The sequence below is a fragment of the Pseudophryne corroboree genome, chromosome 2 (assembly GCF_028390025.1).
Source record: "Pseudophryne corroboree isolate aPseCor3 chromosome 2, aPseCor3.hap2, whole genome shotgun sequence".
NCBI classification, from domain to species: domain Eukaryota; kingdom Metazoa; phylum Chordata; class Amphibia; order Anura; family Myobatrachidae; genus Pseudophryne; species Pseudophryne corroboree.
This window is the reverse complement of record NC_086445.1, coordinates 111647049-111672118: the sequence shown is the minus strand read 5'-3', so window position 1 is coordinate 111672118 and position 25070 is coordinate 111647049. Positions and strand designations below refer to the sequence as shown.

At 44.9% G+C, this 25070-nt stretch overlaps 1 protein-coding gene across 2 annotated transcripts in view; it reads left to right on the top strand.

Moving 5' to 3' along the window:
- ARHGAP20 (Rho GTPase activating protein 20) overlaps positions 1-25070 on the top strand; it is a 172712-nt gene that overhangs the window by 32257 nt on the left and 115385 nt on the right. For both annotated transcript variants that reach the window (XM_063951613.1, XM_063951614.1), the window contains exon 2: positions 5585-5670. In XM_063951613.1, coding sequence (XP_063807683.1) covers positions 5585-5670 — 86 coding nt within the window. The remainder of the gene's footprint in view (positions 1-5584; positions 5671-25070) is intronic.

The window sequence follows — 25070 nt, the reverse complement described above, 5'->3', positions numbered from 1 at the left end:
GCACCCGTGCGCGGCCGGCGCCGCCTGGGGCGAGCGTGGGCGCGCGTGCACCTCGTGCGCGCGTCCCACTTCTTCCCGCCATTGAGCCCCCGGCCGGTGCTTCGCTCACAGCCGCCGCGCGAGGCTCCAAGACAGGCCCCGCGCGGCGACCACCCGATCCCCGTCCCGCCCTCTCCCCCCGCCCGGCACTTTCACTCGGCCGCGGCAAGGGGGGAGCGATAGGGGCCGGGCCTGCACTAACCGCCGCACGCCCGCGGGCGCCGAACGCCGCCGCGGACTCTGCCGCTCCCGGAGGCGAGGGCCGATGCCCGTCAACCTCCGGGCGGCCTGAAAGGACCTCCGGCCGCCCGCGCCCGGCCGGCACAGCCGGCCCGGCCCCCAGCGGCGAGGCCGACCTGGTCCGCCGCATTGCGCCCGTGCCCGTGGAGGCCCCGGGGGACGGAGCCCCGTCCCCCAGGCCACCCACCTCATCACCCGGCCCAGCTCGACCGCCAGAACCGCGGTACCGAGCCGGAAGCCGGGCAGAACACTGAGGGCGGGCAGACATAATCTAGCAGCGATGATTAAAAGGCAGAGGGGACAAAGTGGCTGATAAACACTCTCACGAATGTGACAAAATGATCTGCACTGCAGCACTCACCAAACCAGGCAAATCACCACAAGAGAGAGCTAAAATGGCCTCACCTTCCCTATATATATCAAACCCTCCCCTTCAAAAAGGCTGTACTTTCCTCACAGCTAGGTCCACCCCTCACCAGATGTTTAACTCTTTCCTTTCCTATGCAGTCAATTCTCTCTCCATAGAAACTCACTAAAGTAATTCTGTCCAGCATGTAATCTGCAGGGCCGCAAACAGAAATCTTGGGGCCCGGTACACTGAATCCAATGGTTTGTGCAGCAACTGGTCCTAGACGGGTTCAAAGGGAGAAGTAGACGCACGTCATCACACCCGCTGTCATGCATTATCAGCGATTCTCGCGCATGCAGGGAGTTACTGGGGGTGGGGGTACTTAAGTTAAGGGGCAGATTTAACACGAGTGATATTCTTGTTATCACTCATTATGAATGATAAATGGTGCTCCAGCCAATCAGCTTCTAACTGTCAAGTAGTTGAAAAATGACAAGATCTGATTGGCTGGAGCACCATTTAAAATATGCGACGATTGATAAGAATGTCATTCGTTGTTAAATCTGCCCCTAAATCTGTAACTGTTGTTGTACCGAGCTGATGTAGTTATAAATTAAAAACTGCTGTAGTATATATATATATATATATATATATATATATATATATATATATATATATATCAGCATTTGGGGCATGCCTGAGTAGTTAGGGACCATCCAAACTGTGGAACCTCGGCCCAGCACAGGTGCCCTCATAGTCCCCACTGTCGCTGGGCCTGGTAATCTGTTCAATCACTATGGAGTGACAAGCACAATATGTGTGTGGAGTTTCTATATTCTCCCAGCACAATTGGTGGCGCTATATAAATAAACAATAATAATATGATGCGTAAAGGCAGTGTCGGACTGGGGCATGAAGGGCCCACCGGGGGGATGCAGTGATATGGGCCCATACTTAGGGGTGTGGTCAGCCTACAAAGGGGGTGTGACCAACCCCAACAGAGGCCCCAATAGACTTGTGAAGTGTACTGCAACATATCTACCATGTATAATACAAGTGCACAGTCTGGAACCTGATCCCTAAAGGAAGGAGTGGGCCCTCAGGCAGTGGGGCCCACCGGTGGTTTCCTCTGTACCCCTGTGGGCCAGTCCGACCCTGCGTAAAGGTAACCTATTTATACCGTGAAGATGATAGAAGTGAGCAATAGACAGACAACAGATGTAGCTTATTGCCTTGGAGTTTCCTCTATAGCAGACTTGCCAACTTAAAATATAATAAATAATGAAATAAAATATTTTTTTGCAGTCAAATATTAGGGAAGCTATTGCGCCGCCAGACAATTGCGCAGCAAAACATTTGCTTTGGCACTAGATGCCTTGAAATTATTGGGTTAAATTAGAGTGAAACAGTTAAATAAACACTACGTTATGGCCATAATGATATATTGAGCTATGCACATGGTAACATTCATTCTGTGAAGCAACAGCAAAAACAGTATTTGCATCATTGCATGAGATAATCACTGGCTTGGGGAAGTTGCACTGAGCTTCCCTCAGCTGTCACTTCTAGAGCTGATAATTAATAAGCTATAAACTTTGCAGCACAACCATTGTATAAAGTGATAAGCTCCAGTTACACATGACCCTTCTTCACGTACAACAAGCACAGGAAAACAATGTGTATTATAACACCAAGATATCATACATCAATTAACAACTCATTTAATATAATAATCTTATCCCACATAACAAGCATAGCGTAAAAAAACGGCACAACACACGGCATAAATATAAAATAACTATGCAATAATAATCATTATGATAAGACTCCCATGAACCAACAGGAAACCGGTACAAGATATGAATTTATTACATTCTCATTTATTGTAAATATGTTAGAAATGTTACTGTAATAAGTTATATTTTACAGCCATGTTTCTGCCCTTTCTATATAACGATTGACCTCACATAACCTCTTAGTCGCTGGAGATACTTATAGTAGGACACATTTTGCACCTTCCAGCTGCAGAACATTGGAGAACGTTTGAGAACATGTTTTTAGATGCACTTTGTCCGATGTAATAAAAACATTCGTACAGATAACGTGGCATCAATAATTCAGTGAGTGGGAGGAAGTAGAGAAAGTAACACTGCACAGTGGGCCTGTTTTATACCTGAACACTGAAGGGCCCCATACACTAGAACGATTTTGCTCAATTTCAGCTCAATTTGGTCACTCGGGACTATATGTTGGGTGAATACGTGCATCTTTGCTGTGTATCCAATCTGATCCAATCCGATGCGCGGACCTGTGAGCGTCTGGTCGACTCCTCCATGTTGTTGGTGCTGCACTCGTTATTTCTCGTGATCAGGTGGAATTGTATGGAATCAAACGGTGGTTTTTGTGCTCGCGATATATCGCTTGTGATCTATAGTAGGAAGTTTGAAGCACCCAGATGTATCTGATGGTACCTGTGAATGCATGCTATACATCCCATGCGATATGTAGGCACTTGACATATCCTATGTGATATTATAGCATGCTCCAAAAAGTCACATTGTACCAAATCGTTTGGAATCGTATGTAAACACTCCCGGGAAGCTCCCGGGAGAGTTCAAGGGAAATCGGCCCGACTTCAACCTCTAGACATATCGTTCTAGTGTATGGGGCCCTTAAGGCAATCGCAGCTGCGAACACATGCTAATGACCCAGAAGCCTTCATGTGTTTAGGAACGTCCACACATCCACCGCTTACATACAAGCACAGAAACATCGGACACACATCACTCGATCTTCAGCCTCCTGAGTGAGCCTATGACATTGCAGACCGAGCAGCTCTCCAGACACACTGAGGGCTCTCCAGGTGCGAGCGAATTTGCAGAGGCAGATTTTGGCACCCCCAGAAAATGGTCCTGACACGCCTGAGTTTGTCTAACCACCTCCCATTACTTTCCCCAAATGCAGACTGTCCATCACTCACGGTGCAAATATATAGTGGAATTGGCACCTTTTTTACATATTTTAATATTGGGGAGGCAGTCCTAGGTGTGTTCAGGGCTGTAGAAGGGGGAACCAATGAAGTTTTTGTTATCACCCACTGCCCCACCAACTTAATAAAAAATTTATTATAATGGGTTCAATAATATATACATATACATACACACAGACCAGAGTGCCCGGCTCTCTCATTAAAACCGCGCTACTGTGCCGGGTGCCTCCACAAATAATAGTATATATATATATATATATATATATATAGATATAGATAGATAGATAGATAGATAGATAGATAGATAGATAGATAGATAGATAGATAGATAGATAGATAGATAGAGATTTATTGAACCCATTATAATTAAGTTTTTATTACGTTGGTGGCACAGTGGTAATATAATTGGGGCAGTGGGTGTTAAAAATTAATTGGTGGGGCAGTGGTCGGAAACGCTGGAATGAAGCCGCTGCCGGGGAGGTGAGCCGCTTGCCAGGAAGGCGAGTAATGTCACATTGTGTACATCGCTCATCGCGGCTCCGTACACACCTGCCGTGATGAGCGATGTCACAAGTGACATCGCTCACATTGAGCATGCTACACGGGCAACCGCCAACCTGCAATCAGCGAGTGCGCGCATTGTTGATTGCAGGACCATATATCGACGATATATCGTTCACAATCGTCTGTATCGGCCATATTGGGCAAAATAATCGTCTAGTGTGTATGGCCTTTTAGATACTGGGGGTGGGGACAGGGGCATGGATGGGAAAGTCTGCCTCTTCGGCTGTATGAGGAGTCCACTAGTCACTGAGGGGCAGATGTATTAACCTGGAGAAGGCATAAGGAAGTGATAAACCAGTGATAAGTGCAAGGTGATAAACGCACCAGCCAATCAGCTCCAATATGTGAATTACCAGTTACGAGCTGATTAGCTGGTACATTTATCACCTTGCACTTATCACTACCTTATGCCTTCTCCAGGCTTAATACATCTACCCCAGAGTTCCTTAGCTCATGGGTCCTCTAATCACAGTAGATACACCATTATTCAAAGAGACAAGTATATTTGCCTTTAAAATGTGCAATAAATCCAGTGCTCCTTGCCTGAAAGAAGAAAGTGTGTTGGTTATATTAAACGTTATTCCCAAATATTGTGGTGACTAAGGGGGAAATTTAGTAAGGTGGGATTTTTTTTTTAGAACTGGTGATGTTGCCCATAGCAACCAATTAGATTATCTAAACTTCTAGAAGCAGCTAGATAAATGTTAAGTAGAATCCGATTGGTTGCTATGAGCAATATCACCAGTTCTAAAAAAAAACTCCCACCTTAATAAATTTACCGCCAAAGGGGTAGATGTGTCAAATCTTCTATAGAGAAAATGTGGGAAAGTTGCCAATCATCTTCTATCAATTTATAGAAGGTGCTAGATAAATGATAGCTAGAATGTGATTGGTTACTATGACCATCTTCGCCATCTGCCCTCTTTAGAGGGTTTGATACACCTCCCCCTTAGTGTGGTCAAAAAGGACAATCATATATACATTTACTATTTTCACGGTGTTGATCCTAAGAGAGGCAAAACAAACTCCTGGGGCCAGATGTACTAAGCTTGAAAAGTGATAAATATCACTGTGATAAAGTACCAGCCAATCGGCTCCTAACTGTCATTTTTCAAACACAGCCTGTGACATGGCAGTTAGGAGCCGATTGGCTGGTACTTTATCACAGTGATATTTATCACTTTTCAGGCTTAGTACATCTGGCCCCTGGTGAGGTGGTAGTCAGTGTAATCTCCCAGGTGAGTCAAATCCTCCCTGACAGCATAGGTTAATTCCCTGGATCAGTTGCCCCACAGAGTAATGAACATACGATATCAGCCGTTTCTTGTTGTTTTCATGTCACATTTGCACTGTAGGGAAAAGAAAAGTTTAACAAATAAAATCTATGCTTTTGTCTTTTGCAGAAAATGAAGAGCTTGGCACAGAGACGCCAGTCAGCACCGTCCCTGGTAATAAGCAAAGCACTTCATAAATCAAGAACCATAAACAAGTAAGTGACACAATTAAGTATATAACATTTTGATATTAGACTGTGATCATTGGGGGGAGGAGGAGTGTGGGGGGGAGGGCATTATTTTCTCTATAATTACAAATGTATCAAAATGTAGTGTCATTTGCACCAAAATAATTATGCTTTCTACACATACCTCCCAATATGACCCTCTCCAGGAGGGACAGAATGTTCTGCTCCTGGACTTCCCTCTTAGTATATGATTGCCATCACCAGTGCTGAAACACCTTTCTTATTCACTAACCTGTTCAACACAGGTGCCGGCAATCATACATTAAGAGAGAAGTCCAGGAGCAGAGCATTGTGTCCCTCCTGGAGAGGATCATGTTGGGAGGTATGCTTCTCCTGTGTCACGTATTGCAAAGCGGAGTATCAGGGCTGTTTTAAGGTGTGTTGTGGCCCCTGGGCAACAAACATGTGGGGGCCCCTATCAATATATTTAACAAAGTGTATACCGAGTTATTTATAGATATATGTTACAGACTTCTGTGCCCTTTTATTTCCTCTGCTTATCAGTGTATTACAAAAATGGGTATATATATATATATATATATATATAATATTATACAATTAAGTAAAAGGGCACATGTTCTTGTGCAATCCCCTAATCTGTCACTTGTCCCTGTGGAATTTTCTAACCTGTCACCTCTCCTACTGTACATACACATACCTCCCAACATGACCCTCTCCAGGAGGGACACAATGCTCTGCTCCTGGACTTTTCTCTTAATGTATGATTGCCATCACCTGTGTGGAACAGGTTAATGGGTAAGAAAGGTGTTCAGCACAGGTGCCGGCAATCATACAGTAAGAGGGAAGTCCAGGAGCAGAGCATTCTGTCCCTCCTGGAGAGGGTCATGTTGGGAGGTATACATACATATAGGCATGGTCTCACACACAGACACCTGCAAGGTGACATAGACATATACATGCATGCATACAGTATAGGCAGGATCTCACACATACTGTATGCAAGGTTACATAAACACATACATACATATAGGCAGGGTTACATACATATATATATATATATATATATACATACATACATACATACATACATGATCTCACAAATACACACATACATATGCAAGGTTACATAGAAACATACATACTGTACATATAGTCAGGGTCACATAAAGATACACACATACATACATACATACATACTGTACATATAGGCATACTTGCCTACCTGACCCTCTCCATGAGGGAGAAAATGCTCTGTTCCTGGACTTTCCTGGTAATGTATGATTGCCATCACCTGTGGTGAGCTAGTTAATTGATAAGAAAGGTGTTTCACCACAGGTGATGGCAATCCTACATTACCAGGAAAGTCCAGGAACAGAGCATTTTCTCCCTCATGGAGAGGGTCAGGTAGGCAAGTATGCATATAGGCAGGGTCACATAAAGACACACACATACATACATACATACATACATACATACATACATACATACTGTACATATAGGCAGGGTCACATAAAGACACACACATACATACATACATACATACATACTGTACATAGAGGCAGGGTCACATAAAGACACACACATACATACATACATACATACATATAGGCAGGGTCACACACACATGCAGGTCATATAGACACATACATAGATATAGGCAATGTCTCACACAGATTAAGGACCATTACATGTATACATACAGACTGGCGTACTGTACCTCTCACTCCTGCAGCACCTCCCTCACCAGCATGGCCATGCTGCCAGACAGGACAGAACTGAAGATCAGCCCACTGTAGCCCCGCCTGCTGCTCGGGTCAGAAGAGCATGTGCTGGGTTCCAGCAATCCTGGGCTCAGCACATGCTCCTCTGACCACACTGTCTCATCATCACCATAGCAGCAGTGATGCTCTTCTGCTGCTGCTGCTGCTCACTATCCCCTCCAGGGCAATGAGCTCCTCAGCGGCTGCTGTATATAGAACAGTTGATCTGCCGAGGAGAATGGAGCGCAGGCAGCAAACTGCTGCTCTGCTATCCATTAGTTCTGCTGATTTGTGCACTCGCACCTGCAATGCGAGTAATGGTTGTAAAGAGCCCGGTGCATCTAAACATTGTTCCAACATAAATGGACCGGTCAGCCAGCCCGACGCTGTGCTCCTCCTATAATCCGTCCCTGCCGGATACACACATGACCGTCCCACCGGCCTGATGACCATCCCACCAACCTAGCGACCGATTTGGTAAACATATAAACTCACCATTTGGCCGCTCAATATGTCTGGCTAGATTTCACAGCTGGAGAGCATTTCAATTTGCCCGCCCCGTTGTGATGTCATTGTCTGCAGTTCCTAGAGCCACATAACGAGCCGTCCCTTGCACACAGGCAGATGTACCGATATATCTGCTATGCTGCAGGGTCACCGTGATATGCCTGTGTACCATGCCATTGACAAACATACCGGCTGTACACATGACTGATGCACTTAGCGATATATATCATCCGTCTGCAGTACAGACAATATATTGCATAGTGTGTACAAGCGGCGGCTGCAGTGCCGTCCAAGGCGTGCAGGGGGGAGCCGGCCAGGACATATGAACATATATGTGAAGTTGTATGTAACATATGTCCTGGCTTCCTTCGCCGGGAATCAGCCGCCACCACAGCATGGTACACACTACTCAGCCTGTCATTTAGCACGCCCGCGCACTCCCATTGGCTGGTTTCAAAGGAGTCCTGAGCGATTGACAGGCTGAGCAGTGTGTCCCATGCTGCGGCTGCTGCTGATTCCCAGAGGATGAAACTAGAACATATGTAACATGCAACTTCACAGGTATGTTCCTGTGTCCTGGCCAGCTCCCCCCTGCACACCTTGGACGGCGCTGCAGCTCCGGGGCAGCAGCTACCGATGGTTTGTACCCAGTCTAAGGGGAACATGTACTAAGCAGTGATAAATGTGGAGAAGTGAGCCAGTGGAGAAGTTGCCCATGGCAACCAATCAGCATTGACGTAACATTTGTAATTTTCATACTACAAAAGTATACAGAGCTGCTGATTGGTTGCCATGGGCAACTTCTCCACTGGCTCACTTCTCCACTTTTATCACTGCTTAGTTCATGTTCCCCTTAGACTGGGTACAAACCATCGGTGGCTGCTGCCCCGGAGCTGCAGCGCTGCCCAAGGTGTGCAGGGGGGAGCTGGCCAGGACACAGGAATATACCTGTGAAGTTGCATGTAACATGTCACCTTCAGTTGCTTGTAAGTCAAATGATTGTCTGTACATTGGGAGTACTCTGTTCCTTGTATGGTGCCTTTGGTGTCAGGCCATGGTACTTCAGGACCAGTCACTACACTCATTTTTACCAAAGATTGCCTGCTGAAATAGACCATAATGTACCGTGGCACCCCATGCCCAATTGCATATCCCCCAATGCATGCTACAGTGACTGTAACTCCATTCTGCCCCATTAATAATCTGTCCCAGGACCCAGGACCAACCCCATTAGATTCAAATTTGCATCTTTCTAGACTAGAATCCCAGTTTTCGTTTCCTCTGCGTTGGACAAGACACTGTAATAGAGGGCAGAAAAGCAGTGAAGAGTTCTTGCATTGCCTAAAAAAAACCCAACATATTAGTCTGGCCTGAATATGAACCCCCCCCTCTCCCGCCTGTGGAAGAATGCCAGCATGAAGAGAGAGATAGATAAGCCAGTCCGGCAAATGTAGAATTTCTCTGAACATCTGTGTTTCACTATTTGAGAATTAATTCACAGTGATCATATTTAAAAAAAAAAAAAAAAAAAGAAAAAGAAAAATTTCAGAATTGAGAATTGTATTTCATGGACCACAAATTGTAGAAAGAAAACCCAATGACCGCAAGATAAATTACATTATAAATGAGTTGAGTTGTTCAACATCTTTTTGTTTAAACCATTGATTAACGTTCCATCTGTGGAATTCAATTGTTTGGAAAGTCAATTGGGTGTCTGTTTTTTCCTGTCTATTAGATAGGAAAAAACAGACACCCAACTGACTTTTCAAACAATTGAATACCCCCCATGAGGCTAATTATTGGCTTCAAACTCAACCACTGGAGTTTTAGCTGTAAGTGGAACATTGTTGCAGCACGGAATAGGTTAAAAAAAATTCAATATGATACAGTACATAACGTTTGGATGCCCGTTTCCTGAGTGCCTTCGCCTGTATAATAAGATACAGTATGTGCCAAGATAATCGTAATAATTGTTTCTTTTAAAGGACAGAAGAGAAGGGGGTGGTAATACAGAGGATCAGAGTCAGATGTTCTTTCTATGAGTCCTTGCGGAATCTTCTCCATGTATATGTTATTCTTTATTAGTTTAGGCCAAGGACAAGACACAAATGTGAGAATGTATCAAAGCTAGCATTCTGAAAGTCATTGAATAGACCTCTTATTGTGTCAGCAGCTAGTGAGCCGTTCTTTACAAAGAATACATGTGTAACCTTCGGGACTAATTTAAAGAGGAATTAAACACTGGCACGTTTCCAAACCAAACATTGGAAGTTAACGTTAATGGAAGTATAAACTCCCAAAATGATTTTTGTGCCTCGGATATCTGCTACAACATGCATGCAAAGTTCTGTAAATAGTTTTTGTACCCGGTGATTGTGAACCCGTTTTAAGCATTTTGGCTAATTGCTTTGAGAGTTCAGCCATTTAGATTGTGTGCACCTAGACATGAGATTTTGATTCCGATATGTCTGTATTGCACAGCTGCAGGGAAGCTGCTATGCAGTGCCATATAACGAATATGATATTGCTGTCAGGAAAAAGATGCCTCCTGCTAGCATCTGCGATCCGATCACCATCACGACAATGGTCGCAGTCCTCAGCCATTTGTGTAAGCAGAAGCTTCTGCAGACTGGTCATCGAAACTCCTCTGCTAGGTCCAGAAAATCTGCGTCTATAATGCAGATCCTGGGCTTAGCACATCTACAAAACAGGGGGGGCATGCCCTTGTTTTGTAGAACGGTCCCAATCAACACCCCCAAATGTGTAGTGCACCAACTATCAGTCTGGTCTGTCAGCTTTCATCATAATGTCCCACATAAGATTAGTGACTTCTGATTTCTGTCACTAAGTCTAAACTCACCACAATTTTTAAATGTCTAATCGTCTTAATAGTTTTCTGAAGTACTAATCTCTTTTGCTTAATGTAATGGTTTATCTTTAAGAAGAGAGGCCATTATAAAACGTGTTCTTCTGCTTTCGTATTGTTTCAATATGTGTTTATAAGTCAGGCTGAAAACATGGTTAAAGTCAGATTATGTGTGTGGTCAAGTCACACAATGAAACAATCTCAATTATTCGCATCACTGCAGAATGCACTATACTTTATGCTGCATTGGCAAAAACACTGAACCCTGCTAAAAGCCAAACCAGTTGCTGTGCACAGTATTAGCACTGCAGCATTTGGCATCGCTGGTATCTTGAGGGTGTACTACTGTTAGCAGCTCTACAAATGCCAGTGACTACATACTATCCCCAGGTGAAGGCAACCCTTGGCAGTAGTACTACAAGGTGACACTCCAGGATGTTTTGAGTCTCACTTGTGAGATCGGTCCCTCTGCTACTAGTTGCCTGTGCTGCTTCTCCCCTCCTGCTCACCCGTATGATCAGTCCCTCTTCTACTAGGTTCCCTGTGCTGCTCCTCCCCTCCTGCTCACCCGTATGATCAGTCCCTCTTCTACTAGGTTCCCTGTGCTGCTCCTCCCCTCCTGCTCACCCGTATGATCAGTCCCTCTTCTACTAGGTTCCCTGTGCTGCTCCTCCCCTCCTGCTCACCCGTATGATCAGTCCCTCTTCTACTAGGTTCCCTGTGCTGCTCCTCCCCTCCTGCTCACCCGTATGATCAGTCCCTCTTCTACTAGGTTCCCTGTGCTGCTCCTCCCCTCCTGCTCAACCGTATGATCAGTCCCTCTTCTACTAGGTTCCCTGTGCTGCTCCTCCCCTCCTGCTCACCCGTATGATCAGTCCCTCTTCTACTAGGTTCCCTGTGCTGCTCCTCCCCTCCTGCTCACCCGTATGATCAGTCCCTCTTCTACTAGGTTCCCTGTGCTGCTCCTCCCCTCCTGCTCACCCGTGAGATCAGTCCCTCTGCTACTAGGTGCCCTGTGCTGCTCCTCCCCTCCTGCTCACCCTTGAGATCAGTCCCTCTGCTACTAGGTGCCCTGTGCTGCTCCTCACCTATGAGATCAGTCCCTCTGCTACTAGGTGCCCTGTGCTGCTCCTCCCCTCCTGCTCACCCGTGAGATCAGTCTCTCTGCTGCCAGGTGCCCTGCGCTGCTCCTCCCCTACTGCTCACCCATGAGATCAGTCTCTCTGCTACTAGGTGCCCTGTGCTGCTCCTCACCCATGAGATCAGTCCCTCTGCTACTAGGTGCCCTGTGCTGCTCCTCCCCTCCTGCTCACCCGTGAGATCAGTCTCTCTGCTGCCAGGTGCCCTGAGCTGCTCCTCCCCTACTGCTCACCCATGAGATCAGTCTCTCTCTGCTACTAGGTGCCCTGTGCTGCTCCTCACCCATGAGATCAGTCCCTCTGCTGCCAGGCGCCCTGTGCTACTCCTCGCCTGCTCACCTATGAGATCAGTCCCTCTGTTACTAGGTGCCCTGTGCTGCTCCTCCCCTCCTGCTCACCCATGAGATCAGTCCCTCTGCTGCCAGGCGCCCTGTGCTGCTCCTCCCCTCCTGCTCACCCATGAGATCAGTCCCTCTGCTTTTAGGTGCCTTGTGCTGCTCCTCCCCTCCTGCTCACCCGTGAGATCAGTCCCTCTTACTAGGTACCCTGTGCTGCTCCTCCCCTCCTGCTCACCCATGAGATTAGTCCCTCTGCTGCCAGGCACCCTGTGCTACTCCTCGCCTGCTCACCTATGAGATCAGTCCCTCTGCTACTAGGTGCCCTGTGCTGCTCCTCCCCTCCTTCTCACCCATGAGATCAGTCCCTCTGCTGCCAGGCGCCCTGTGCTGCTCCTCACCCATGAGATCAGTCCCTCTGCTACTAGGTGCCCTGTGCTGCTCCTCACCCATGAGATCAATCCCTCTGCTGCCAGGTACCCTGTGCTATCCCTCGCCTGCTCACATATGAGATCAGTCCCTCTGCTACTAGGTGCCCTGTGCTGCTTCTCCCCTCCTGCTCACCCGTGAGATCAGTCCCTCTGCTACTACGTGCCCAGTGCTGCTCCTCACCCGTGAGATCAGTCCCTCTGCTACTAGGTGCCCTGTGCTGCTCCTCACCCGTGAGATTAGTCCCTCTGCTACTAGGTGCCCTGTGCTGCTCCTCCCCTCCTGCTCACCCGTGAGATCAGTCCCTCTGCTACTAGGTGCCCTGTGCTGCTCCTCAGCCGTGAGATCAGTCAGGTGAGTATGTGGGTTTTTTTGTACTTTTTTTTTTTTTTTTTTTTACACTTTGATCAGCTTGTGTGTCCATCGGACACACATAGCTGATCTCTGGAGACGGATCCCGCTCAGCTTTCTCTGCCAGGGGGCAGAGAAAGCTGGGCAAATGCCTCCCTATCGCAGTGCTGCCCTGTGATCTCACCAGCCTGAGCTGGCGAGATTTATCCCAGGACACACTGTGGTATTATTTCACATGTTTTTTTTTAGTAAATTTGGCCGCATCACATTTCCCATTATAAGTATGGGGAATGCAATGTGGGTTACTAAAAAAAAGTGAATTAAAGGGTTTGGAGCAGTTTTTCATGAAAACTGCTCCAAATGCCCTTTAATACATTCAGGTGATACTTAGGGGGACATGTACTAAGCAGTGATAAAAGTGGAGAAGTGAGCCAGTGGAGAAGTGGCCCATGGCAACCAATCAGCTGCTCTGTATACTTTTATAGTATGCAAATTATAAATGTTACATCAATGCTGATTGGTTGCCATGGGCCACTTCTCCACTGGCTCACTTCTCCACTTTTATCACTGCTTAGTACATATCCCCCTAAAATAATGTTAATAAATAGACCTCAATATGTCTTCATGTTCAGATGTGTCCTCATACATCTTGTCTCAGTATGCCACGTAGCAGGAGATGCCTGGCGTGAGTGAGCTGACAGGTCCCGTGCAACTCTGTTAGCATCGGACATCTTTTTTGCCGAAAATGTGTCTTATTTACATCACTATGCAAATATGTTGCACAAGCAGACTCTGCTGATTAAAATTATATGTGGCATGCCTATATTCTGTGTGCACCCGCGGCTGTAACTGCATATGAAATGGTACATTCTAGGAAAACACTGTAACATAGCATTTTGTATGCAGATACAGCTGCAGTCACACACACAATTTAGGCATGCCGCATATCATTTTCATCAGCATAAGCTGCGTGTGCATCCTATTCACATAATTTTGTGAATAAGACGCATTTTAATGGAAAAAGTCGCACATAATGACGCCTGGCACTACTGAGTCACGCCATGGTATGGTGTGACTAAAAGGGCTGTTTAACATGCAGGGACGCTAGATGTAAGTGGGCACATCTGTAAAGGTGATGGCTTTGATTGAGGACAGAATCTGTGAAACTAGACCAAAATCAAAAACTCTAAATACTATTTTGAGTAGCTTTTATTACCATATGTTCTGACATACTATTTCATTATTTTTATTTGGACATATTAATCTCTCTTGCATTAATTGCATTCTAATAAGATTTACGCAATACATTTACTTATGTTTTGTATTTGCTTCACGTCAATAAAAACAAAAAATTTGCATTTACACGATACAACATTTACTTTGACTTTACTGTCTTTAAAATGGACCTTGACAAGTCCTGATTTGTTCAAAGCCAAAAACCCCACCTCCTTTGCTTAGAAGAGGTTGAAGTTTCCTGGGTGATCGGCATGCTAATTAGGCTGTATTGTATGCTAATAAAACAGGCCAACATGCTAATCTCTACCACTGCTGCCCCCGCCTTCAGCACTCTAGACCACTGAGAACTTGAAGTGGTGGGGGTGGAAGATAGGACCACTCGTTACGCAATCAGAATACTGAGGCTGTTTACTATCTGACCCTCTCCTGGGATAACTACGTTAAGATTTAAGTGTTTGGCATGCATAGTCAATTTTATTTTTACATCCAAACCTCAACTGAGGTCTGGAATTGGTATGTGAAGCAAGGGTGTGGGTATGGGTGGGGGCGGGTGAAGAACGAGGATGTAGACGTTTGTAAGTAAGGGTTTTGGAAATGCAGAATGACTCACACACTTGCAGTCAGTGTACATGTTTTGATGAAATGGCATGGCACAAATCATTCTTACACGCCATCTGTTTCACAGGTTTTTCTTACATGCTTCAGCAAATGTATAGTGTGGGCATGGATTGGGCACTTCCCCAGCTTACACTGATAGACAGACATGCTTTCCAACATCACAGTAATGATCAGGAGATTACCATCAATGCTAAATGCATTCAGGGAAACTAGTTTTTCTCTAACGTCCTAAGTGGATGCTGGGGACTCCGTAAGGACCATGGGGAATAGCGGCTTCACAGGAGACTGGGCACATCTAAAGAAAGCTTTAGGACTAACTGGTGTGCACTGGCTCCTCCCCCTATGACCCTCCTCCAAGCCTCAGTTAGATTTCTGTGCCCGACGAGAAGGGTGCACACTAGGGGCTCTCCTGAGCTTCTTAGTGAAAGTTTTAGTTTAGGTTTGTTATTTTCAGTGAGACCTGCTGGCAACAGGCTCACTGCATCGAGGGACTAAGGGGAGAAGAAGCGAACTCACCTGCGTGCAGAGTGGATTGGGCTTCTTGGCTACTGGACATTAGCTCCAGAGGGACGATCACAGGCCCAGCCTGGATGGGTCCCGGAGCCGCGCCGCCGGCCCCCTTACAGAGCCAGAAGAGCGAAGAGGTCCGGAAAAATCGGCGGCAGAAGACGTTCCTGTCTTCAATAAGGTAGCGCACAGCACTGCAGCTGTGCGCCATTGCTCTCAGCACACTTCATACTCCGGTCACTGAGGGTGCAGGGCGCTGGGGGGGGGCGCCCTGAGACGCAATAAAACATGATAAAAATACCTTACATGGCAAAAAAATACATCACATATAGCTCCTGGGCTATATGGATGCATTTAACCCCTGCCAGAATATACAGAAAAACGGGAGATAAGGCCGCCGAAAAGGGGACGGAGCCTATCTCCTCAGCACACTGGCGCCATTTTCCCTCACAGCTCAGTTGGAGGAAAGCTCCCTGGCTCTTCCCTGCAGTCACTACACTACAGAAAGGGTTAAAAAAAGAGAGGGGGGCACTAATTAGGCGCAGTATTAAAACATACAGCAGCTATAAGGGGAAAAACACTTATATAAGGTTATCCCTATATATATATATATAGCGCTCTGGTGTGTGCTGGCATACTCTCCCTCTGTCTCCCCAAAGGGCTAGTGGGGTCCTGTCCTCTATCAGAGCATTCCCTGTGTGTGTGCTGTGTGTCGGTACGTTTGTGTCGACATGTATGAGGAGAAAAATGATGTGGAGACGGAGCAGAGTGTCTGTAACAGTGATGTCACCACCTAGGGGGTCGACACCTGAGTGGATGTACTGTTGAAAATTACGTGACAGTGTCAGCTCTGTATAAAAAAACAGTGGTTGACATGAGACAGCCGGCTACTCAGCTTGTGCCTGTCCAGACGTCTCATAGGCCGTCAGGGGCTCTAAAGCGCCCGTTACCTCAGATGGCAGATACAGACGCCGACACGGATACTGACTCCTGTGTCGACGGTGAAGAGACAACCGTGATTTCCAGTAGGGCCACACGTTACATGATTGAGACAATGGAAAATGTTTTATACATTTCTGATAATACGAGTACCACCAAAAAGGGGTATTATGTTCGGTGAGGGGAAAACTACCTGTAGTTTTCCTGAATCTGAGAAATAAAATGAGGTGTGTGATGATGCGTGGGTTTCCCCCCGATAACAATTGATAATTTCTTAAAAAGTATTGGCTGTATACCCTTTCCCGCCAGAGGTTAGGGTGCGTTGGGAAACACCCCCTAGGGGGGATAAGGCGCTCACACGCTTGTAAGAACAAGGGCTCTACCCTCTCATGAGATGGCCGCCCTTAAGGATCCTGCTGATAGAAAGCAGGAGGGTATCCAAAAATGTATTCACACACATACTGGTGTTATACTGCGACCAGCAATCGCCTCAGCCTGGAGGTGCAGTGCTGGGTTGGCATGGTCGGATTCCCTGACTGGAAATATTGATATCCTAGATAAGGATAGTATATTATTGCCTATAGAGCATTTAAAAGATGCATTTCTATATATGCATGATGCACAGCGGAATATTTGCCGACTGGCATCAAGTATAAGTGCGTTGTCCAATTCTACCAGTAAAATGGTCAGGTGATGCGGATTCCAAACGGCATTTGGAAGTATTGCCTTTGAAAGGGGACATTTGGGGTCGGTCTTTTAGACCTGGTGGCCACGGCAACAACTGGGAAATCCACGTTTGTACCCCAGGTCGCCTCTCAAAATAAGACGCCGTATTATCAGGCGCAGTCCTTTGTTGGCAAGCGGACAAAAGGTTCCTCTTTTCTGCTCGTGACAGAGGGAGAGGAAAAAGGCTGAAGAGATTACCCTGTTCCCAGGAACAGAAACCCTTTCCCGCCTCTGCAAAGCCCTCAGTATGACGCTAGGGCCTTACAAGCTCAGGCACGGTGGGGGCCCGTTCTCAATGAATTTCAGTGCGCAGTGGGCTCACTCGCAAGTAGACCCCTGGATCCTTCAGGTAATATCTCAAGGGTACATATTGAAATTCGAGACGTCTCCCCCTCGCCGTTTCCAAAAGTCGGCTTTACCGACGTCTCCCTCTGACAGGGAGGCAGTTTTGGAAGCCATTCACAAGCTGTATTCCCAGCAGGTGCTAATCAAGGTACCCCTCCTGCAACAGGGAACGGGGTATTATTCCACACTATTGTGGTACCGAAGCCAGACGGCTCGGTGAGACCGATTCTAAATCTAAAATCTTTGAACACTTACATACAGAGGTTCAAATTCAAGATTGAGTCACTCAGAGCAGTGATTGCGAACCTGGAAGAAGGGGACTACATGATGTCTCGGGACATCAAGGATGCTTACCTTCATGTCAAAATTTACCCTTCTCACCAAGGGTACCTCAGGTTATGGTACAGAACTGTCACTATCAGTTCAGACGCTGCCGTAGGGATGGTCCACGGCACCCCGGGTCTTTACCAAGGTAATGGCCGAAATGATATCCCTTCGAAGGAAGGGAATTTTAGTTATCCCTTACTTGGACGATTCCCTGATAAGGGTAAGATCCAGGGAACAGTTGGAAGTCGGTGTAGCACTATCTCAGGTAGTGTTGCGGCAGCACGATTGGATTCTCAATATTCCAAAATCGCAGCTGGTTCCGACGACTTGTCTTCAGTTTCCTAGGGATGTTCCTGGACACAGTCCAGAAAAAAGGTGTTTCTCCCGGAAGAGAAAGCCAGGGAGTTATCCGAGCTAGTCAGGAACCTCCTAAAACCGAACCAAGTCTCAGTGCATCAATGCACAAGGGTTCTGGGTAAAAATGGTGGCTTCCTACGAAGCAATCCCATTCGTTAGATTCCACGCAAGAACTTTCCAGTGGAACCTACTGGACAAATGGTCCGGGTCGCATTTTCAGATGCATCAGCGGATAACCCTGTCACCAAGGACAAGGGTATCCATCCTGTGGTGGTTGCAGAGTGCTCATCTTCTAGAGGGCCGCAGATTCGGCATTCAGGACTGGGTCCTGGTGACCACGGATGCCAGCCTGCGAGGCTGGGGAGCAGTCACACAGGGAAGGAATATCCAGGGCTTAGGGTCAAGCCTGGATACATCACTTCACATAAATATCCTGAAGCTAAGGGCCATTTACAATGCTCTAAGCTTAGCAAGACCTCTGCTTCAAGGTCAGCCGGTGTTGATCCAGTCGGACAACATCATGGCAGTCACCCACGTAAACAGACAGGGTGGCACAAGAAGCAGGAGGGCAATGGCAGAAGCTGCAGGGATTCTTCACTGGGCGGAAAATCATGTGATAGCACTGTCAACAGTATTCATTCCGGGAGTGGACAACTGGGAAGCAGACTTCCTCAGCACGACCTCCACCCGGGAGAGTGGGGACTTCACCCAGAAGTCGTCCACATGATTAAAAAACTCGACAGGTATTGCGCCAGGTCAAGAGACCCTCAGGCAATAGTTGTAGACGCTCTGGTAACACCGTGGGTGTACCAGTCAGTGTATGTGTTCCCTCCTCTGCCTCTCATACCCAAGGTACTGAGATTGATAAGATGGAGAGGAAAGTGGGATTGTATCTGCACACACACAATTGTATTATATCAAATTTGGAACTGTATACAGCTCCAAAATAACCCCTATTATATTCAAGTAATCACAATTGTTTGTGGGGGTGCTATCGACTACAGCTAAGGTTAGTCAGCAGAAGAAAAAGAGAAAAGGACTGTATTTGTCGATGCACAAGGAGAAGGGTGACCTGATTGTCACAACTTTCTGAAAAATTGCTAAGATTTAACTTTTATTCGTGTCAAATTAAAATAGTGTGACAATAACTAACACACAAACTACGAGTATGGACGAAACATAGAGGTTAAAATCAAGACATATACAACATATACCACAAGTGCAATGAAATAATAAATGTGATTAAAGATTAAAATATGTATCCGCGTGTCTGTTATTCTATCCAGTTATGTGATATTGCTCACAATTTTTACTCAGTCTGATGATCGTTGTCAGCAATTGGTCTTCATATATTCATATGACTATTTATCAGTATTTATAATGTCTGGAGTGTCCCACTCCTATGTTTATAATTGTAGCTGACACTATGATTCCAATGGTGTCTATAATATTCACACTGTGTACATCTTATATTCTAGGCTTGATGGTCTATCTTATTCCCCACTTCCAATAAAGTGCTTTTAATCACACTTAAGTGGGTCACACTCAGTCTGTATACTTTTATATACTGATATGCAGCTTTGTCAGGATGGACTATTATTTATGTATATATCATTTATTCAATATTAAATGCATCTTTCCTGAGCCTTCTCAAGGGCATTCATTAAGAATACAGGTTGACTTCTTCTGCTTAAGAGTTGACACAATCAATATATTAGTTGGTACTTGTGTGTAGATTATTATTATTATAGGCAGTACAAATAGGTTACAATGTACCAATATCTCTATGTAGTTATGTTACGTGCACTCTTAATTTAAGTAAGACTCTCTGTAGTCATGTAGGATAATTATATCAGGAGACATGCCATTCCTATAGTGAGAGTGAATATTTACCTCACACTTCAATATCGATATTATGAATGTGCAGCAGTATACCGTGCTACAATATCCCTCTTAAAGGTGACACCTCCTATATTAACAGATTTGGATAGGGCTAATTGTGTCAGTTATAGAGGGCCAGCTGGTTATTGATAGTAAGTTATATAATGGTGGTTTATATTCCCACCACACAAGATGTATCAATGTTGAATTAGATAGGTTAATTGTTAAATAAACAGTGCTGGCTCTGAGGTATTTGTTATAGTATCAATATACCTACTACATAAATTGATATTGCTGCACTTTATTCATTGGCATTGATTAAATTGTATCGTATGTGTTTCCACATGCCTTTTAAATTATAGATGACCAAACAGTTATAATTGGAACCTTGCTGGCTTAATTATTCCTTCTAAAGACAAAAATATGCTGTATTGTATGTGCTGATAATTCTCAAACAGCACAGATTTGGGGGATGTTTCTTATAATGTTTCTGTATCTGCTGCACAGATTGAAACTGTAGTGTTTATTCTATTGGCATTGGTTAGATTGTATCATGCATATCTCCTCCTGACTAACAGTTTCTATATCTGCTACACAGATTGAAACTGTAACGTTTGTACTATTGGCATTGGTTAAATTGTATCATGCATGTCTCCTCCTGACTCACAGGTGGCTTAAAGAGTCAGCTGTGAAACATTGTTGCCTTTCTATCTGTATAAGCCACAACACTGTCAATTACTGCTTTCTCACTGACATCGATAGACTGACTGTGTCTGCTAGCTTAGCACCATTTATCCATCTGCCTGCTATTCAATGCTGTGGATACCATTGGAATCTAACTAATCACATAATCAGAACTGGTTATACATTGAATTGATTTATGGGTAAGGACATAAACTGACACGCGGACACACGCTGCGTGTGTCCGCGTGTCAGTTTATGTCCTTACTCATAAATCAATTCAATGTATAACCAGTTCTGATTATGTGATTAGTTAGATTCCAATGGTATCCACAGCATTGAATAGCAGGCAGATGGATAAATGGTGCTAAGCTAGCAGACACAGTCAGTCTATCGATGTCAGTGAGAAAGCAGTAATTGACAGTGTTGTGGCTTATACAGATAGAAAGGCAACAATGTTTCACAGCTGACTCTTTAAGCCACCTGAGAGTCAGGAGGAGACATGCATGATACAATTTAACCAATGCCAATAGTACAAACGTTACAGTTTCAATCTGTGTAGCAGATATAGAAACTGTTAGTCAGGAGGAGATATGCATGATACAATCTAACCAATGCCAATAGAATAAACACTACAGTTTCAATCTGTGCAGCAGATACAGAAACATTATAAGAAACATCCCCCAAATCTGTGCTGTTTGAGAATTATCAGCACATACAATACAGCATATTTTTGTCTTTAGAAGGAATAATTAAGCCAGCAAGGTTCCAATTATAACTGTTTGGTCATCTATAATTTAAAAGGCATGTGGAAACACATACGATACAATTTAATCAATGCCAATGAATAAAGTGCAGCAATATCAATTTATGTAGTAGGTATATTGATACTATAACAAATACCTCAGAGCCAGCACTGTTTATTTAACAATTAACCTATCTAATTCAACATTGATACATCTTGTGTGGTGGGAATATAAACCACCATTATATAACTTACTATCAATAACCAGCTGGCCCTCTATAACTGACACAATTAGCCCTATCCAAATCTGTTAATATAGGAGGTGTCACCTTTAAGAGGGATATTGTAGCACGGTATACTGCTGCACATTCATAATATCGATATTGAAGTGTGAGGTAAATATTCACTCTCACTATAGGAATGGCATGTCTCCTGATATAATTATCCTACATGACTACAGAGAGTCTTACTTAAATTAAGAGTGCACGTAACATAACTACATAGAGATATTGGTACATTGTAACCTATTTGTACTGCCTATAATAATAATAATCTACACACAAGTACCAACTAATATATTGATTGTGTCAACTCTTAAGCAGAAGAAGTCAACCTGTATTCTTAATGAATGCCCTTGAGAAGGCTCAGGAAAGATGCATTTAATATTGAATAAATGATATATACATAAATAATAGTCCATCCTGACAAAGCTGCATATCAGTATATAAAAGTATACAGACTGAGTGTGACCCACTTAAGTGTGATTAAAAGCACTTTATTGGAAGTGGGGAATAAGATAGACCATCAAGCCTAGAATATAAGATGTACACAGTGTGAATATTATAGACACCATTGGAATCATAGTGTCAGCTACAATTATAAACATAGGAGTGGGACACTCCAGACATTATAAATACTGATAAATAGTCATATGAATATATGAAGACCAATTGCTGACAACGATCATCAGACTGAGTAAAAATTGTGAGCAATATCACATAACTGGATAGAATAACAGACACGCGGATACATATTTTAATCTTTAATCACATTTATTATTTCATTGCACTTGTGGTATATGTTGTATATGTCTTGATTTTAACCTCTATGTTTCGTCCATACTCGTAGTTTGTGTGTTAGTTATTGTCACACTATTTTAATTTGACACGAATAAAAGTTAAATCTTAGCAATTTTTCAGAAAGTTGTGACAATCAGGTCACCCTTCTCCTTGTGCATCGACAAATACAGTCCTTTTCTCTTTTTCTTCTGCTAAGATGGAGAGGAGAAAGCACTATATTCGTGGCTCCGGATTGGCCAAGAAGGACTTGGTAACCGGAACTTCAAGAGATGCTCACGGAGGATCCGTGGCCTCTACCTCTAAGAAGGGACCTGCTCCAGCAAGGACCCTGTCTGTTCCAAGACTTACCGCGGCTGCGTTTGATGGCATGCCGGTTGAACACCGGATCCTGAAGGAAAAAAGGCATTCCGGATGAAGTCATCCATATCCTGATCTAAAGCCAGGAAGGATGTAACCGCAAAAACATTATCACCGCAATTGGCGAAAATATGTTGCGTAGTGCGAGGCCAGTAAGGCCCGACGGAGGAAATTCAACTGGGTCGATTCCTACATTTCCTGCAAACAGGAGTGTCTATGGGCCTGAAATTGGGGTCCATTAAGGTTCAGATTTCGGCCCTGTCAATTTTCTTCCAAAAAAGAACTAGCTTCAGTCCCTGAAGTTTAGACGTTTGTAAAAGGGGTACTGCATATACAGCCTCCTTTTGTGCCTCCAGTGGAAATTTGGGATCTCAATGTAGTTTGGGTTCCAAAAGTCACATTGGTTTGAACCACTTAAATCTGTGGAGTTAAAATATCTCACATGGAAAGTGGTCATGCTGTTGGCCCTGGCCTGGGCCAGGCGCGTGTCAAAATTGGCGGCTTTATCCTGTAAAAGCCCTTATCTGATTTTCCATTCGGACAGGGCGGAATTGAGGACTCGTCCTCAGTTTCTCCCTAAGGTGGTTCCAGCGTTTTCACCTGAACCAACCTATTGTGGTGCCTGCGGCTACTAGGGACTTGGAGGAATCCAAGTTGCTGGATGTTGTCAGGGTCCTGAAAATATGTTTCCAGGACGGCTGGAGTCAGGAAATCTGACTCGCTGTTTATCCTGTATGCACCCAACAAGCTGGGTGCTCCTGCTTCTAAGCAGACTATTGCTCGTTGGATTTGTAGTACAATTCAGCTTGCACATTCTGTGGCAGGCCTGCCACAGCTAAAATCTGTAAAAGCCCGTTCCACAAGGAAAGTGGGCTCATCTTGGGCGGCTGCCCGAGGGGTCTCGGCTTTACAACTTTGCCGAGCAGCTACTTGGTCAGGGGCAAACACGTTTGCTAAATTCTACAAATTTGATACCCTGGCTGAGGAGGACCTGGAGTTCTCTCATTCGGTGCTGCAGAGTCATCCGCACTCTCCCGCCCGTTTGGGAGCTTTGGTATAATCCCCATGGTCCTTACGGAGTCCCCAGCATCCACTTAGGACGTTAGAGAAAATAAGAATTTACTTACCGATAATTCTATTTCTCATAGTCCGTAGTGGATGCTGGGCGCCCATCCCAAGTGCGGATTGTCTGCAATACTTGTACATAGTTATTGTTACAAAAATCGGGTTATTATTGTTGGGAGCCATCTTTTCAGAGGCTCCTCTGTTATCATACTGTTAACTGGGTTCAGATCACAAGTTATACGGTGTGATTGGTGTGGCTGGTATGAGTCTTACCCGGGATTCAAAATCCTTCCTTATTGTGTACGCTCGTCCGGGCACAGTATCCTAACTGAGGCTTGGAGGAGGGTCATAGGGGGAGGAGCCAGTGCACACCAGTTAGTCCTAAAGCTTTCTTTAGATGTGCCCAGTCTCCTGCGGAGCCGCTATTCCCCATGGTCCTTACGGAGTCCCCAGCATCCACTACGGACTATGAGAAATAGAATTATCGGTAAGTAAATTCTTATTTTTTATTTTTTTTACTGTAGAGCAGGTGTAGACAACCCTGGTCCCCGAGAGCTACCAACAGTGAACATTTTCCAGGTCTCCTCACAGAATCACAAGTTAAGTAATTAGCTCCTCCTGTGGATCTTTTAAAATGTGTCAGTGAGTAATTACACCTGTGCACCTGCTAGGTGAGCTGAAAAATGTGAACTGTTGGTAACTCTCGAGGATCAGGGTTGGTTACCCCTGCTGTAGAGTTTATGCTATCTGATGACAGGGGGGGCATTTATTAAAATTGGGATACAGGAATATTTGGAGCTGCCCAGAGCATCCAATCCAACGGTAACCATTTTTGTTCTTGTGAATTTTGGAAAGTGAAAGCTGACTGCTGATTGGTCGCTTTTTAGGCGTTATCACCTTTTCCTTTGTGCTCTGTTCCATAAGTCTCCCCCTCGTTTGTGCAGAAGAGGAATTTCTATTATAAGTGTGAGGAAGGGAGAAGCAGAGAGTCACTCACAACCTCTTATGAAGGCAATAAGAGGAAAATGTACTCAGTCAGGTGGAAAAACCCCGTTATGAAATATAGTCAATTATTTTCTGCATGACTCCTAAATGTCTCTTGCATAGACTGGATTTTACTGCATCATGGTCCCCATTTCTTTAAAGACCGTTATGT